The 18,387-nt window shown below is 38.9% G+C and overlaps 1 protein-coding gene across 2 annotated transcripts; it reads left to right on the forward strand.

Moving 5' to 3' along the window:
- Positions 1-12,071, forward strand: kcnip4b (potassium voltage-gated channel interacting protein 4b). 2 transcript variants are annotated; one of them, XR_012368143.1, is made up of 9 exons: positions 1-284; positions 4,188-4,312; positions 4,417-4,486; positions 7,917-7,987; positions 8,230-8,337; positions 8,500-8,604; positions 8,686-8,748; positions 8,844-9,072; positions 11,636-12,071. XR_012368143.1 is itself a non-coding variant. In XM_073864009.1 (8 exons), exons 1-8 carry the CDS (start codon positions 197-199, stop codon positions 8,889-8,891), a joined length of 678 nt encoding a protein of 225 aa, XP_073720110.1. In that variant the 5' UTR covers positions 1-196; the 3' UTR covers positions 8,892-9,281. The 2 variants fall into 2 exon arrangements, 1 of the variants encoding a protein (XP_073720110.1); XM_073864009.1 differs by lacking the exon at positions 11,636-12,071 and having other exon boundaries at positions 8,844-9,281.
- The last annotated feature ends 6,316 nt before the right edge of the window (positions 12,072-18,387 follow it).

Raw genomic sequence — 18,387 nt, forward strand, 5'->3', positions numbered from 1 at the left:
AGAGAGAGAGAGAGAGAGAGAGAGAGAGAGAGAGAGAGAGAGAGAGAGAGAGAATGGAAAATGATTCGCTCGCGCCCTTTTACACCTTCCAGCGTCACTAGACAATGAATCTCATGCAAAGCTCAAATAATCAAAACTAGCCTGACTGAACATTTAACTCGCCTTTGTTTCCATATCTTCTTATAAAAGACTGACAATGAGCAGCCGGCGGCGACGATGCAAGCGTCAGTTGATCAAGTTCACTCAGCATATTGCTCGATTTATCACAGGAACTCTAAACTCAGGTAAACTCATTGTCATATGCTCATCAATTTTTATTTGAATATACATTTTATGTTATTATTTAATGAATGATTGAATGTTTGGTAAAATCTTACTAAATGTTATTATGAAGTAATTGCAGAAAGAGAAAACTTTCTGCAATTACTTTATTTGCAGTAGTACTTCATCCATCACCCAGCACCTTAGCTTAATTGCACCTTAATGTTTGTTATTATTGTGTTATTGTATGTTTCTTGTTTTATGTATAATGCTTTGGCAATATTGTGACACAATCATGTTAATAAAGTTCTTTAATCTGAAATTGAATTGAAAACCGGCTTCTCTTACACAAACAGGCAAAATAAGTTCAAGTAACGATTCTGAAAATTCTTTAATACATTTCTTTAGCTGTGTTGCTGCACCACTGTTATGCTGGTTTTAAAAACCTATAGTTCAAAATTGTCTTAATTTTTTTTTAGCTTTTATCTTCCAAATGGCTATGAAATTATCAGCATACTTCTTAATAGCTCTTAGTGTATAAGTAATGCCAATAGGGATACAGTAAGACCAGGTTCAACTATATATTTTAACAGTAGATTTTAACCAAAAAAAATGGAACTTTTGTCTTATTGGTGGCAGGGCGAGTACATGTAACAGTTTAAAGTGTCAATCAACCGCTAAGGTTTTCCACATCAGAACATTTAGCTTTTATTTAAAAATAATAAAAGCTAACCGTTGATGGCAAAAGTATCCAAAAATATCAAAATACCAATAACAATGAAAGCTATTATTCATATTTAAATGCCTTAAATGAGAATAGCTTGATTAAAAGTCAAATTAAGTAACTCAGGTCAGAAACCATAAGTTCTAAAATAATTCTATGAGAATATGCATTGTTTGTCCCTAGATACCTTTTAATATATTAACTATTACACCAAAATAGCCAAATGTTTTACTTTTTTTTACCATCCATCCCTTATTCTTTCTACATTCCTACATATTTTACTGAAGTACTTAAAATTTAATATGAGAGTTGTAGATCCACTTTCTTGCTCAGTTAGTCCAAAGCTATTACATGAAGTTTGGCTTACTGTTGTAATTTAAATTAAGTCTTTATACACACATAAACAAAACAAAGATCAGCCAAGAAACACAAGAGATAGGTCAGCCAAAGCAGATCATATGTTTTCAATTAATTGCGTTATTGGTGAATATTTTAATTGATTTTAATTGAAGTTTATATTTGACACATGAGGCTGGTAAATTTAGACTGTAGTTTGTTTTGATTTAACGAAGTTATCATTTTGATGTGGTGCAATAAAAATCATATTTAGTCATCTGTTTTTATACCTTATATTTGCTAGATATTGAAATTACAGTACTTGTGAATCATTAACAGTCTAAACTCTGTGGATGAGAGTTCTAATTAATTTCATCTTCCCTTGCCTATGCTTCATATCCGTGTGGGACTAAATATAATTACACACTCCATCATTCCATAGCCGACCATAATACATTGATGATCCTTTAATAATGCCATAAATTAAGCATTGCAGACACCAGTATCTTTTTTTAGGTGAAATTATCTGCCACATTTCATCTGGCTTTTAGGTTCATTTTTGTACATTTGAGACCAGGGTTGTGGCACAAGGTTCAAGTTTATAGACAAATATGTCAAGGTTAATTAACAGTTTGTAACACAAAATTAAATCCATCAGGATTGTTTTTAAAAAACATGTTTCTCATGCCACCAAATTCAAAAACCTGCAAAGATAAAAATCTTTTGTTCTGCCTTTTGATCTCCTTATACCTTCTCACTTGACTTTCATATAGGCTACTAAATACATTAGTTTTTGTATCCCTACATTCAGTTGATTGCTTTTTCCAATGGCCATTCATGCATGGCACGTTTCTTATTTATAGTACCTGTTTTTTTCCACAAAAGCATCATAAGCTATCTATCAATAGCTTTGAGCAGCTTTAATTGAGGTTTTTCCTGTACTCCAAAAACAGTTAACTGCAACCATTTATAAAAGGGGTACTGAAAAGACTTATTACTACATTGCTTTGGGTACACTATGGTGATCAGTAGAAAAATGAAAGAATTTGCCTTAGTTAAAACAACACATACACTCACCTAAAGGATTATTAGGAACACCATATAAATACTGTGTTAGACCCCCTTTCGCCTTCAGAACTGCCTTAATTCTATGTGTCATTGATTCAACAAGGTGCAGAACGCATTCTTTAGAAATTTTGGCCCATATTGATAGGATAGCATCTTGCAGTTGATGGAGATTTGTGGGATGCACATCCAGGACACGAAGCTCCCGTTCCACCACATCCCCAAGATGCTCTATTGGGTTGAGATCTGGTGACTGTGGGGAGCCAAATTCTGACTCTACCATTTGAATGTCTCAACAGAAATCGAGACTCATCAGACCAGGCAACATTTTTCCAGTCTTCAACTGTCCAATTTTGGTGAGCTCATGCAAATTGTAGCCTCTTTTTCCTATTTGTAGTGGAGATGAGTGGTACCCGGTGGGGTCTTCTGCTGTTGTAGCCCATCTGCTCATGGTTGTGCGTGTTGTGGCTTCACAAATGCTTTGCTGCATACCTCGGTTGTAACGAGTGATTATTTCAGTCAAAGTTGCTCTTCTATCAGCTTGAATCAGTCGGCCCATTTTCCTCTGACCTCCAGCATCAACAAGGCATTTTCGCCCACAGGAATGACGCATACTGGATGTTTTTCCCTTTTCACACCATTCTTTGTAAATGATTGTGCGATTGTGTAATGGTTGTGCGTGAAAAGCCCAGTAACTGAGCAGATTGTAAAATACTTAGACCCGTCTGGCACCAACAACCATGCCACGCTCAAAATTGCTTAAATCACCCCTAAAGGCATTGAAGCAACTTCCATGTGACTGGGTGATTAGATAATTGCATTAATAAGAAATTGAACAGGTGTTCCTAATAAACCTTTTTTATAATTTACATGAATAGAAGTTTAGGAGACATAAGCTGGTTTCCAAGACTTCAAATTTTGCTATCATTGTCTTAATTTTCTGTAAATGTTGTATATTTCACTTACAATCATCTTACAATACATGAACAAGGATGTTTAGAGGTAAGTAGGAATTTTCTTCAGAACATATTTAGTAAAATACTCTTCAACTGAAGACATTGACCTAACTAGCACTGTGCAGGACATTTTTCATGAGAAACTGGGACAGGTATTTCATGTGCCCTAAAGGAGACACGGCTCAGTGTTGCTACTGTCTTTAGTTACCTGATGACCTGCTGAGGCACCGTAGTGAATATTTAATAAAATACACTGAAATAGGCCAGCAAACCCTCACATTAATGAGCCTTTTGTGTAATGAATACGACCTGCACATATTTAAGAGCAGCTAAATGCTGTTACACAAAGATTATTTATAATGCCATTACATGAGCGCTGGGAGTTACTTGACAGCTGCTCAGTTAAACTAAATGTTCACACGTTTCTGCACGTATGGCTTCCTTGCATCAATTGCTTGAATAGATTATTATGAAGTAGAGCAGAAGATATCCCCAATCCCCCAGACGGGGGGACCGACGATTTAATATTTCTAGGCTAACCAACTCAAATCAGAGATACTGTGCACGCAATGTGAAAGAAAACATAGACCACACACAGCGAACTATAAATGCTACTCTCTTTTCATTATTCAAGACAAAGGCCAGCGTTTGTGTAATTAGTGGCACTTGACCTGTCAGTGCCGGGATTCATAATTAAAGATAAAGGTCTTTGTGTCAGTGGCTTGTTGTTTCACAATGAGAATGTGAACGCTGCCTGGTCAATGTCAAGAGAATTTTTTTCCCCTCAAAAAACAAAGTCATTTGCCCAAATAAATGATGGCAGCTGTGCTTGTGCTATGTTGCAGATAATGAGGACGAAGACCAGGAGAGCACAACGGAGCAGTACCACCGCGAAAATCTGGAACAACTGCAATCGCAGACCCACTTTACCAGACAAGAGCTACAGCTACTCTACAGAGGATTCAAGAATGTGAGAGTTCAGTTGCACACCCGCTCCTGCAAGTAGATATTAAATAATGATATTGACATTTTAGTGCTAAGAAAAAATATTTTTGTCTGGTTTTGTTTTGCTAGGATTGTCCGAGTGGAGTCGTGAATGAGGACACATTTAAAAACATCTATGCTGTGTTCTTCCCAATGGGAGGTTGGGTATCTCTTTGGTGTTGTAACTTTTGTGTCCTCCTTTTATTGCCTGGAGTTAAACCCACTTCTATATGCGTTGTCTCCTCCCTCTGGTATGATTTTTCACACAATGTTATGGCATTTTGGTATCTTAGGAAGACACCGAAGACTTATGGGTTTTTAACAGATAGTTATATTATAACAAATGAAATATATGAAACTTGGAAGAACACATTTTTTGTAGACATAGGGGCGGTTTTCCGGACAGGGCTTATCCTAGTCCCAGACTGAAATGCATGTTTGAGCTACTTCAATTTCAAAATACTGACATATTTTAATCAGTGCCATTGTTTTGTCTCAAGATGCACACCAGTATAGTTTATTGTAAGGTTTATTTGTAAAAACTTCTTAAATGTCCTAAAATAACTAAGGCCTAGTCCTGGATTAATCTAAACCCTGTCCGGGAAACTGCCCCAAAAACATTAAAACACACATTTACAAACAAATTTTATTTGTAATAAAGCAGGCTGTTATATTTTTTGTGCAAATTTTAATATCTAGGGTGCACTCACATTATCCAAACCCAGTGGCGGCTCGTGACTGCTCATCCGAGGATGTGCTAATTCAAAATAAGTGTTCGGATTGTCACGTGTGTGGTTCCCTCTTCCAAAATATGTGTCCTTGCGCGTCGAGAGATGCCGCGTGCATCAAGTGTTCTGCCGAAACAAGTGCCTGCTACACACGCGTCAAAACCGTTTACGACAAAAGAGACGCTCACGTTCCCAAAATACATGCTAGACACTTCCTTAACAGTAAACTCTGATTATGCATAAGATTATGCGAGTATCTGGCAAACGTGAGCGTCTCTTTAGACGCGTCTGCAGCAGGCCCTTGTTGTGGCATGACACGTGGTGCACACACGATCTCTCGAAGCGCAGAACACATATTTTGAACCTACGAACCACACACATGACAAGCTACATACATGTTGTGATGAACTTCGCATCATGCGCCCTCAAAAAAACAGTCATGAACTTTTGCCTTTGTAAAAACCTTTTAATGGGTGCAGGACAGATGTGAAATAAGTGTTGCAAGCGAAAGATGGACTTTGCCATAGGAGGGCTGCATGTTGTAGCGTTCCAAATGACTCGAATGGAAGCTCTAAACTTAACATTGTGATGGGCTCCAGTGTTAAGAGAGCTTACTTCCTGTTTTCTAAAACGCATCCTATTGATGAAAGTACAGTGGGATTGTGTACTTCTGAGGAAGTAGGGAGGGACATTGTTTGGTTGTGTTAAGTATAATGTAAGTGTGCACTAAGATGCCATTGTTTTACCCTCACTTAACATTGGAGTCCATGGGAATGTTAAGTCTGTGTTTTTTTGTTCTGATCTATTTGGGACACAATGACATATAGCCCTCTTACATACCTGTCATATTGATTAGTTGATCTGTCGCTTGTGCTGCTCAGACATTCACGTAACCGTGCTGCTGCATCGGAAGATTTTTACAAAGGCAGATGAAGGTGAGTGGTTGTGCTCGGGCACAGTTTGGATAATGTGAGTGTGTCCTAGGAGTGGTGTCCCAGCAGAGCTTAGGCCGTTTTCACACTGGTGTTTTTTGGTGCGGTTCCTGCCCGAGTGCGAGTATTCCTGCTGCCTTGGTCTGGTTTCACACTCACTTGATTCAATCAAACCCTGGTTTAATTGCGTAATGTCATGTCATCACCAATTCGCACGTAGGCCTACAAGAGGATGTAAATCATGACGTGACTCAGCATTTTTTTTGTTTTTTAATTTGTTGGTGTTATCATGCACAGCAGAGAGAGCGACAGCTGCGCATATGTGTTTTGGAATGCGGAATTCATCAGTCATGGTAATCGTGCATTGAAGCGAATGATCAACGTTATTGGGGTCATTCTACAAAAAAAGGTGGAATTTGGGTGATGGAAATCTGATTAAATGAACTTCTTTCAACATACCCCAAACTTCTTTAATAGCATTAATTAACTTGTCAAATCTATGAATCCGCAAAACGGGGAGCTTAGTCTATGTTTAACTTTTTAATATATTTTAATAAAAAAATCCATGAAATTGTATCTTCAATACCTGACAAAATGGGAATATAATAATAGATAATGAATATGATAAAACTTATAAACTTGAAAATTTTTCCATCTTGTTTTGTTTTTATGCTTTTATGTTGGTCAGTTTAAGGAATAGTGCTTAGGAAGTACCCATTAGTAACACCAATGACGGTAACACCAATGATGGTAACACCAATGACAATTTACAGGAAAAAACTAAAATTTTAACAAAATGGCTGCCATTAGCCATGTGCTATTTCATCAGAGATGTAACAATCACATACTTATTCAGTATAATGTATTTTTATGTAAAGATCTTAACACTCTTAACTATAAAAAAGAGTAACACTAATGACATCCAAAAAATCTTATCTCAAAATTCTTAGATATATCATGATATTTTAGACAAATAAAGTAAGACATCTTACAAATCTTTTGCCTTCGTCCACTGCACTTCTTCCACTGACCTCTTGACCCAGGAAAATTTTCAAAGAGCTGATGCATTGTTTTAAAATAAAGGTGCTTTGGATAGGGTAACAACAATGACATAAATTTGAGGGAAAAATCTTTATTTGATATAATTCATATTAATAGTGTATTTTTACCATTTCAGTGTTGTAGTAAATGCATACAAGGTTAAGGGTAAATGTAGATTAGATTTGTTTTATAAAAAAAACATGGTTTTAAATAATAAGTACACAGTTCAACAACCATGTATGATCAAAGGGACAGGGCAATTTTCAGGACCAGACATTTAAAAATAAGTTTAAAAAAAGGAAAAAAAAGAAAATTAATATACTTTTATTAAATTAATTAAATAAACTCTCTCATCATTTTAAGGACAGTCTATATTTATTAAATATATATCATTATGGGATTATTGGGTCAAACCAAATGATTAAGGGGTCTGCAAAAGCAAGGGACAAGCATTTCCCCCTTTTTTGTAGAATGTCCCATTGGCTAAAAAACACATGCACAGGTTACCTTGATTCCTGGATACATTGTGCCCCCGAGTCCGAGGTGCTTTCACATTCATGCAAACTGCGCATGGGTAGTCTGGGTTTCGGTACCCCGGTGCGCTACCGGCTTCACATGACAGCTTTCACATTACAAGTTTTTCATGCAAATTGTGGCCAGTATCGCACTAAATCGCTACTAAAACAACCTTAAACCCAGTCCCACGTAATAACGCTTTAATAATATGTTTTGTTGTCTCAAAATGCACACAAATAATCTTTTTTCTAAGGTGAGGTTGAAAAAATAAATGTCCTAATATAACTAAGTCCGACTTAATCTAAACCCTGTCTGAGAAACTGCCCCTATATATCTGAAACCAGTTTTTCTGATTATACTATTTCTTTTTCAGATGCATCAAATTATGCATATTTTCTCTTTAATGCATTTGATAAAGATCAGAATGGCTCTCTTAGTTTTGAGGTAAGAATGTTTCACTTAATTATTTTATAAGTGTTATAAAAGACAAATATTTGTGTGATAAAAGTCAAATAAAAGCATACATTTCTGAATTTCAGATAGAAGTACACAATAGATAAAGTTTTCTTGTGTTATGTATATTTAAATGTTTTTTATCTATGTGAACGATAAAAAGTATATATAATTGTTTTACTAGTACTGCAGGAGTTGATCTCTGTTAGAGGGTTATTTCTATTTTTTTTGAGGAGTTAGTTTGTGATCTCTCTGTTCTATTAAGAGGCACAACTGAAGAGAAACTGAACTGGGCTTTCAATTTGTATGACATCAACAAAGATGGAAACATTACCAAAGAGGTTTAAAATAAACAGATTATTTTAATCCTAATATGTAGTTTGAGATTCTCCTTGTTTACATTTTTTAGCCAAAGACAATGCCATATTTTTGTGGAATTCCATCAATAATGTCTGAAATGCAAGTGCTGTTTACAGTGTCTGTTTTTTGTTTGTTTATTTCAGGAAATGTTGGATATATTAAAGTCTATTTATGATTTGATGGGAAAATCTATCCATCCGCGGCTTAAAGAAGATGCAATACGGCAACACGTCAAGATGTTCTTCCAAGTAATGCTATTAGGCTACACAGAAGGCATATTCATTCAAAATTGTAAAAATATCTGCTCATTCATTTTTCTCTTCCTTCAGAAAATGGATATAAACCAGGATGGTGTAGTTACTATTGATGAATTCATTGACTGCTGCAAAAAAGTAATATTCATTTAATCCTTCTTTCGTGTAATGAATGTTCATTCATTAGAACACATATGCATATTAATACCAGTGTTGGTTCTTCTGGTTTGTAGGATGAAAGTATCATGCAATCTCTTAAGATTTTTGACAATGCGGTCTGAAAATCAGAAAGGATTTCCACTACCAGCGCTGGATATCATTGGATATCAAAACACTCATTAGATATCAGCTGTTTGTCTTTTGTGAACTGATTTTGATTTTGGATTTCGCAGTATTGCTTCCACAGTACCCTTTCAAAAGGTACACCTTTGTACCCAAAGAGTGCATATTAGTAATTCAAAGGTAAATATTAGCAGTTAAAAAATACATAATTGTACCTAAATGGTAAATATTAGGACCTTTTTTAAAGGGTACTACCCCAGTGACAGCTTTGTACCTTTATTTTGACAGTGTAGCAAGTATGCAGAACCATAAGTGGTGCTATACAGCTAAAGCACAACTATATGGTACCATATTATACTACACTGTGCAGTGGCGTGTTTACCCACCACGCAAACCACGCAATTGCATGGGGCCCCACGGGCTTGGGGGGCCCCCTACTGGCCACAAGGTGTGCGAAAGTATGTTACGTTTATTCAGACCTAAATCTAAGGTACGGATGAAGCATGCACGATATGTGCGAGTCTGTACGCAGAATAATATATGCGCGCATCCTTGTGAGGGCACATATAGGCTACTTCATGAGCGAAACTCTACGGGAAAACGCACCTCTGCTCAGCGCTCACAAATGCAGCCACACAAGTGCTGGAATGAGCGCTCCCTCGACTCTCTCTGCTCTCGTAACCAGGGGCGGCGTTTGCGTATGGCAGGGTATGGCAGTTACCATACCCTAGCATTCAGACAAAACACCAGAAATCAACAGGCTATAATGATGCCCATTAAAGATTATTTTAAATATTTTCAGTAGAACATATCTGAACATTGTTACATCACTAATAGGGATATAATTTCGCGTGTGTTCGACTTCATACTATAACACAGGAACCGACATGCGGATGACATCAACTTGCCGCGAGAGCTGTTTGAAAGCAAACTCTTCCGATGATTTTTCGCCTCACCCTCGCGGTACTTTGATGTCATCAGCCTGTCGTTCTTGCTTGCAGCGCAGCTTGAAGTCCTTGCAGGAGGTCTCATGATGAACGCTGCTGTTATAATCTTTATTTTCGCTGCTAGCAAACTCCTTTTTTTTTTAACATTCAAACAGACTCACGGTTCTCCCCCACACTCGCGCAATGCATATTGCATACATTATTTCAGAAGTAATATGATTTGTTCTCTGTGGATAAATAAACATGTTCTCTTACACTGGGAAATTGTGGCGCGCAGTCTAGTGTATTAATTATTTGTGCACGTTTTTGAATATGGCGACTTGTGGAATAAAAACTGCACGACGACAAAAGGTAAGACTTGTTTTTGCATTTAGCCCTGTTTTACTAAGAGTTTTATTTGGTGTTTTAGTCTTAGTTGGTTAGCTGGCTGGGTTAACTACGTGTGCTCCATCACATCATTAGTCTTTATTGTGTTTAGTGTTTATTGGCGGCTGTCATGACAAGATTTGTGAAGGGATGTTACAGTATGTTTTGATATTATCTTGTTTTAGTTTATCTGTTGCTGGAGTTGCACTTAGTTAAGAATGACAACATTTGAAAAGCATGTTAAACAACCATGATTTCTATTTTTGTTTTTCAATTGTATTGCTTCCGTATTGTTGTCAGTAAGTGTACATCCGTGCAATTATAGTATGATTTTGTACAGGTTGGTGGAGTATGTACACATATGGATATAATGTGGTTTCATAGATTCGTTATTTGAATGGCCTTTCTTGTACGAATAATTTTTGCCATACCCTAAGTTTTCGTGAAACGCCGCCACTGCTCGTAACTGCACAACATTCACTCTATGGTCAAGTTTACTTTAAAGACTTTGGGCTTCACACCTGTGATTGGTGACACGCATTTTTTGTTCCACGCTCGTACAGGTATAAACATGATAAAGACACCACGCAGGGGTTTTAATCATGTCGAAAATAGATAAATCATATTCTGTATCTCATTATTGTCATCAAATCTCATCTTTAATGTTTGTCTAGTCTATATGCTTGTTGTATCTCACAGTAAGTTTGGTTTTACAATATGAACATGAGAATTATGTGATTCCCATCCATAAATTCAAGCAATAACCAACTTACAATGTTGTTTGCTGGTATTTGTTAGTTCAGCTTGTTAGATCAGTCTGAATCATAATCTAAAGCTTCGTCTTTTTCCTCATTTAGTTTTTTTAGTAAGATGTCAGACATTGAAGTTGCGGTATTAATTACATTGTTTGAAATACATCCTGTAAGACATTTGCGAGCAAAAAATATATCTGAGAGGGGCGTGAAACATTTATTTAAACCAAGAATTTTTGTCATACCAAACTGTAACAATTTAGTGTTATTTTAAGCAGTGTAAAACAAAATAAATCCGCTTTATATATATGTCACTTAATTCTATATACTGAATATTATTGTTGTGCAATTCAAATGAAAAACCTTGGGCAATGCTGGGGCATGGGGGGCCCGGTTCTTGGACTTTGCTTAGGGCCCCCAAAATGGTAAACACGCCACTGACACTGTGCTATATAGCACTTAAAGTGGTTCCCCTATGAATACAGGCCAGTGAATCATTATTTTAGAGTGTTATATTTAATAATCTAATTTCAAAGGCCAAATAAAATTGAGAACTCATTGGTGAATATATATTTGTTTGTAGAAGTTAAAAAGTTTAAGTGTAAAGGAACAAATTTACAGTACAGTATGTGCGGTGTTAGTGGTAGAACAGCAGCTGATCTAACTATTTTGTCCCAGTTCAGTGGTTGTATCCTCCGAGAGCTGCATTCCAAGACTGAAAGCATCGCTGTGGGACCATGAAGGCCATTCTATTTTGAAGCCTATAAATGTGGCCTTGAAATATATAATTTTTTCCCAAGGATAGAAAGGTCCCATCCTATAATTTATTATGTGTTGATGACAACTGGATTTTCTAAAAACATTTATTGTAAGTAAAAGCATGTAAGTGCAATCTTGTAGATCATTGATGTAATATTTGAAATATCAAAAGTATGTATTGTACAGAAAAGTGGTTCCTGTCAACCATTTATATGATGTTTTTAGATGAATAGCTATTTCTCTGTTTGTTGGATTTTACTTTTGTATTTGTTTAAGGTTTGTTAATTTGATATACTGTTGGGTAGTTTCATCTACACCAATGTAAAATAATCTATGAAATAAAAAAATCTGTTTCAATTTTAGTTTTTCAAGTCTTTCATAATGTAGAATGCTTTGTCCTGATGGCTGCAGTGAGTGGGAACAGCAGGTGACCCAAATTGGACATTTCTAGGCTAGATCATCTTTATTTGGTTCGACCTTGTAGTCTTGACTTGCGTGTCGAAATCATTTTTTCAGAAGGATCCAGCCTCTAAATCGGGACACATCTATAATGTTTTCTGAATTAACTGATATGGCATAATTTATGATATCATTTATAATATTTTGTTTTCAGAAAAACACTTTTTTTTATAAAAAGGGACCCCAATACACTCTATACTTGGGTACCAATAGTAAGATTGTAAGCTTTTTGTCTTTTTAATCCAGTATATGACCTATTATATATGGGAGGCATACTCGATCCAGCACTTAAGCTAGAGAATGAGCAGATGTCTCTATAAAACTCAGAAGTCATGTCCCACATTTTGGTAGGCATGGAACCTAGGCTATGTCCTATTTTTACAAGGTCATAAATCATACATCCAGTCCATTGTAATCATTCGCTAGTGATGGTAAAATTTACTTTTTGAAAACTCAACCAATTCTAATTAGACTAGTGCTTTGATTATTTTTGTCCTCTTTGTTTTTGTTATTGGTTATATTATTGTCACAATCCGGTCCTTGTGTCTCCCAGTCTTTATTTTTTCAATTCAATTTGACTTATATAGCGCTTTTCACAATTGTTAATTGTTTCAAAGCAGCTTTACATTAATAGATGCAGGAGAAAACACAGAAAAATTGATGGACAACATAAGCAGCAGAATACAGTGGCTAAGATTAAACCGTATTAGCGAGCGTAGTAATAATGTTACATAGAAGAGGGTGCTAAGTTAAGCCAGTGTCAGCCCAGGGGTTGAAAAAACCCACTAGGAGAAAAACCCTCCTGGCTTTTTTAGTCAGGCGGGAAAAAATCCTAGGAGGGAAAAAACCCTTGAGAGAAAGCCAGACACAGCTGATTCTATAGTGAATATACTACATATTAGATACTATTTCATAAAATTTTATGGGAAATAAAACATTTAAAATTATATATATATAAACATGAATAAGTTTAAACGGGGGCAGCCGGTGGTCGTTGAAATTCTGTATTCTGTTGTCCATGTTTGAAGTGCTTTGTAGTTATTTTGTTAAAGCAACACCAAAGAGATTTTTTTTACCTTAAAATAACGTTTCCAAAAAAGTTTCAGTGGTTCATCCAAACAAAACAGGGTGAATGGCACTTTTCACATTCGCTTTGCAGCCCTCTATCGGCCAAAACCGAACTAAAGAAGTGTCCAACCGTCGGGTAGCGGTCCTATAGTTCGAGTGAAAACTACAAAAACTTGCTTTACGGCAGACCTACAATCCAATCAGAGCCAGCTATGCTGCAGTATTTACGACAGTGGTAATGAACAATTACGCTTCTAACCTGTAGGGGGAGCAAAGAGCCAGAGTTCTTTAGTGTTGCTTTAATTGGTTTCCGCGTTGATTGTTTCTCAGGTGTCTAGTTACAACCTGATCTCACAAATACGTGAAATAGTCAAGTAATATTTAGCTAATTTCTCTGTGTCATTTTCACATAATTCAGCCATTTTACGTGTCCGTGCCACGACTTTCTTTTCGTGTCAGTTAAAAAGATAGTCGTGGCACGGACACGTAAAATGGCGGGAATATGTAACAATGACATGGAAAAATGAGGAATATTTCGTGACTATTTCACATAATTTGTGAGATCAGTTTGGTCCAGTTAGCCCTAATTAGACCTAATTACTGTGTATACCCCAATATTTCTCTTATCCTTTGTCAGGTATTTGCTGAATGTAATGTTGGTTTCTGGTTCCCTTTTCCCGTGTGCCTTTCCCTTAGGGATTACTTGTTTTATTGAAATTAAAAACTGAAGAGTTGCGCTTTTTCAACTTCAACCTCTCACTGCCATAAACATGATTGACAACAATGACACAGAAATGTCTTTCTGCACTTTCCCTGCAATCTAAACTGGTAAGGGACATTTCGAAAACATCATATACCTTCAAAATCCAGAATGCCATTGTAAATTGTTTGAGAATTTTTGTATAAGATCGCTTATTCTTGCTAAGTACAAGCAATGTAACGTTACACCAGTGAGCAGGTATAGATGTTGTTAAAAATGCCCTTTTTGTGTTTTATTTTACAAAAGAACGTTTATACAGTTTCCTTGTGAAATATGTAAATTGCTAAAAGGTTTAATTCTTATAAAATCTTATTTATTTATTAAGAAAGTGGATTCTACACATAATACGCTCATGACCACACACAGGACTTTTTGGATCTTGTTCCACACATCCATTACTCAGATGTCAGTGTCAGCAGACAAGATGGTGGTTTTGAGGCACATGAGTCTGGTATCTAATCTAGCAGATACTCCACTGGTGTCCATGCAGGCAGCTGGTGTCCCAAACGTCCCAAGTCTGGCGATCCCAAGTTCAGTGGTCCCAGAGGCATCTGAGGTATGTCCTCTTCGCAACGGCTCTGTGGGAGGTGTGGTCTGCACTCTGTTCCCATGGTCCCAAAGGCCAGCATAAGCTGGTAGCTGGTTTTAGCTAGTTTAAGGTGGCAGTAGCGGGTCTATGCTGGTCCTCCAAGCCTGGCAAAGCTGGTCAAGCTGGTCTTCCAGCCTAGCTAAGTCCAGCTAGACCAGCTTAAAAATTGACCAAAACCTAACCTAAAGCCAACTTACCAGCTTTTGCTGGTCATAGCTGGATTTTTCAGTAGGGCTCCCTGGTCTCTAGCCCCTTGGGCTCCTGCCTGGCCCCATGCTCTGCTGGCTGCATTCCGAGGGGCTTCTCAATTCTTATTTGTGTATCATTTCCTTTTCTTGTTTCCTGTCTTATTTTTACCCTCCAAGGATGCAAGTAGCCTAAGGAAAGACGCAAGGAGGGAGGATATGAAGTAAGTGAAATGACACATCCTTTTTCCTCACTCTCTGTATAACGCTCTGTTATCAAATTATCAAGTGTATTAAAAACCCCAAATAAAGAAAACAAGAAAAATACATACTTGAGTTAGTTCATAACCATTAAAATAAAGACATTCTTTAAAGTGTAAAATTAATATTTGTCTATATACCACTAATCATTTACATAGATCGGTCGTCTATATATAAATTAAATATTCAGTCTGAAACGAGTCTACATTTCCAATAATTTAATGATTAATAGCATTTATGCATGTTTAAAGGCGTGACGTTGTGAAGGGGGAGGATATTTGTAATTGCGTCAGGTTTAGTTGATAAAACATTTTGGCATTTCTGTTCTGGGTATTTATAATAAACTAAGCTGCATTTGGATCAGCTGCCTTAGTGATGGCGAAGTGAAGCTTTCTTAAACCAGCAAAGCTTTTAGCAAAATTGTATCAGATAAAGATTCATTACTTGAAGTTTTTCAAATCAGAGCGCAACGAGGACCTCTGCTGGTGAATGTGGGGGAAAGCGCTTTTAAAGGCAAAATTGAATGAATTTAAAGATGAATAAATCTATGATGATATGAATCTGTTCTCTTGCATACTAATAGTAACTCAAAACAATAAAGATTTTATATTGTGGATGACATTTTCCTGTTTTAAACCAAGCACACGAAAAAAGAGGATGTAAATAAATTCAACTGCATGCACACAAACCCTTACGAAAATTAACCATGGTTTTATTGTGGTAAAAGTGTAGTAACCATGTTTTTTTGGTCAATTGATTACTATGAGCAAAACCATGGTTTTACCACACTAACCATGGTTTAACTATGGTTTTTGAAAACCATGGTTGTCAAAACCATGGTTATTTTGTGGTAACCATGGTTTTACTACATTAACCATGTTTTTTTTGGTCTTAATTGTAGTAAAACCATGGTTAATTTTCGTAAGGGAAGTCATACACATATTATGTATTTTCTAGCTTATAACACTACTATCCAAAACAATATATGAAATATGACATGTCTGCTGATTGGTGTGTCTTTATCTTGCGCACGGCAGTGAACTGATATGCCTAATTTTATCATTAATGGCAGCATATCAAATAAAATATGTGACACTACACGAACGGGACATCCCAGTATAGGCTACTACTTGGAATTATATGAAAAATGTGAAATACAACAAAAAATAATTTCATTTTTTTGACACACGCCTCAGAGCTTTTGTGTAACACATGGATCCAGCAGCTTTTTGGTCTCCAGCCATGACTACTCGTGGCCAACGCTCCCACTGCCTTCAAGACCACACCCAGGACTTTCTCGACCTTGTTCCAGAGACACACTTTTCAAATAAGTCACGCATTGTGTTTTATCACAGCAGTTTAAATGAACTACCCAAGTCACAACTTTCACAGTATGACCCTCAGGAGAGTTTTTTTTTAATTTATAGAGCTAGCCCTGGCGTTAAGCGGACCTCTCTCAGTTCTGTGTCCTTGTCTCTGTCTGTGCCCAGGTTTCTGTCTCCACCGGTGCCACTGTGGTTTCCGTTTCCATCCTGGTTCCTGTCTCCGCCAGTGCCACCGTGGTTCCCAGTTCTGCCCTGGTTCCTGTCTCCACCAGCACCATGTGGTCCCTAGATCCTCCCTTGTCTCCGCCTCTGCCAGCACTGCCCTAATCTCTGCCTCCACCTCCCTGGTCTCCAATGGTGCCTTCCCTATCCCTGTTGGCGGCTCCCTGGTCTCCCATGGCACTTCCCTGGTCTCAGCCTGCCTGGTCTCCACCTCCGCTGGTGCCTCCCTGGTCTCCTCCGGTGCCTCTCTGGTCTCCAGTCCATCTACAGTCCATCCAGGGACACTCCACTTTTTTGAAATTATGCTAATTTTCCAGTTCCCCTAGAGTAAAACATTTGTTCCCTTTCAGTCGGTCACTACGACGTCATGTTGTGAGAGCTTGACTCATGCGGATCTGCGGGGTCGTCTGGCGTTTCTCCGGGAACGCCGCCCTCCGTTGCTGATTGCCCCTAAGAAGGCAACTGTAAAGCTACGGAGAGACGACCTCCGCCTCACGGTGCTAAATCGGTCAGCTGGTTCGTCCAGTGGCTCTCAGCTACCGGATCCGCAACCATCTGAGGTTCCGATGGAGATGGAGAGCGCGCGTTCTGCGTCGCTTTCTACCTCTGTCAGGCCTCCCGAGGATTTGGTGTCTGTCGTAACATCGGAGGGGGGGCCGTCATTTTCGGACGTTGATCCGGATCCTCTCCCTCCTTCGGGAAGGGTTGCGGTTCCCGATCTCGACCCGGAGATGACGGCCATGCTCGCTCGGGCTGTGGAGGCGGTCGGGTTGGAGTGGAGAGCTCCTCCCCCTCCCGTACCGTCCCGCCTAGATGATTGGTACTTTGGGGCTGCACAGGCTTCACAGTCTTCCCCACTGGTACCTTTCTTTCCCAAGGTTCATGATGAGCTGACCCGGACGTGGAAAACCCCGTTTTCCTCCCGGAACCGTCCGTATCAGCCATCACCCCTCACCTCCCTCGATGGCGGGGCCGCTAAAGGGTATGCCGGTATCCCGACAGTGGAGCGTTCAGTAGCGATGCAGTTGTGTCCTGCTGGCGTCTCTTACTGGAAGGACCGTCCTACCCTTCCATCGCAAGCCTGCAGACATTCGTCAGCTCAGCCTTACATGCCATGGCTTTGTTGCAGGTCCATCAGGCTAAGGCTCTGAAGGATCTGCACGAGGGAGGTCACGACTCGGCGGTCTTTAAAGACCTGCGTGCAGCTACAGATCTGGCGCTCTGTGCGACCAAGACCACAGCACAGGCCGTCGTTCGTGCTTTGTCCACCTTGGTGGTCCAGGAGCGCCACCTCTGGCTGTGTCTTGCGGACATGCGGGATGCCGATAAAACCCGGCTTTTAAATGCCCCGGTGTCCCAGGCCGGCCTGTTCGGGGGGGCGGTGGAGTACTTTGCACAACAGGTCTCTGCCACCCAGAAGCAGACTGAGGCTCTTGCCAACATCATGTTGCGTCGGAAGAGACCAACACCTGCCCCGTCGACGTCGGCACCTCAGTCTGCCCCTCGCCGAGGGCGTCCGTCAACAGCCCGCCCTGCCCGCTCAGCCCGCTCAGCCTGGTGGAAAGCGAAGATCTAAGCGGCCCTGAGACGGGCGACCTGGAGGTGGAGGGGATCGCTCTTCGGAAGATGGTGAACGCACCACTCCCCCCCGGAGGAGGACCGGGTGGGCAATCCTTGGTTTCATTTAATTTCTGTTCCGCCGGCTTTTCAGAAAAAAATTAGCGAATTCCTCTTCCTCCTCCAGGTCTTCAGAGGCAGTCAGGTGTGACCGATGGGCTCATAACCCTACGTCCTCCCTCTCC

Source organism: Misgurnus anguillicaudatus, chromosome 3 (assembly GCF_027580225.2).
Source record: "Misgurnus anguillicaudatus chromosome 3, ASM2758022v2, whole genome shotgun sequence".
Taxonomy (NCBI): Eukaryota; Metazoa; Chordata; class Actinopteri; order Cypriniformes; family Cobitidae; genus Misgurnus; species Misgurnus anguillicaudatus.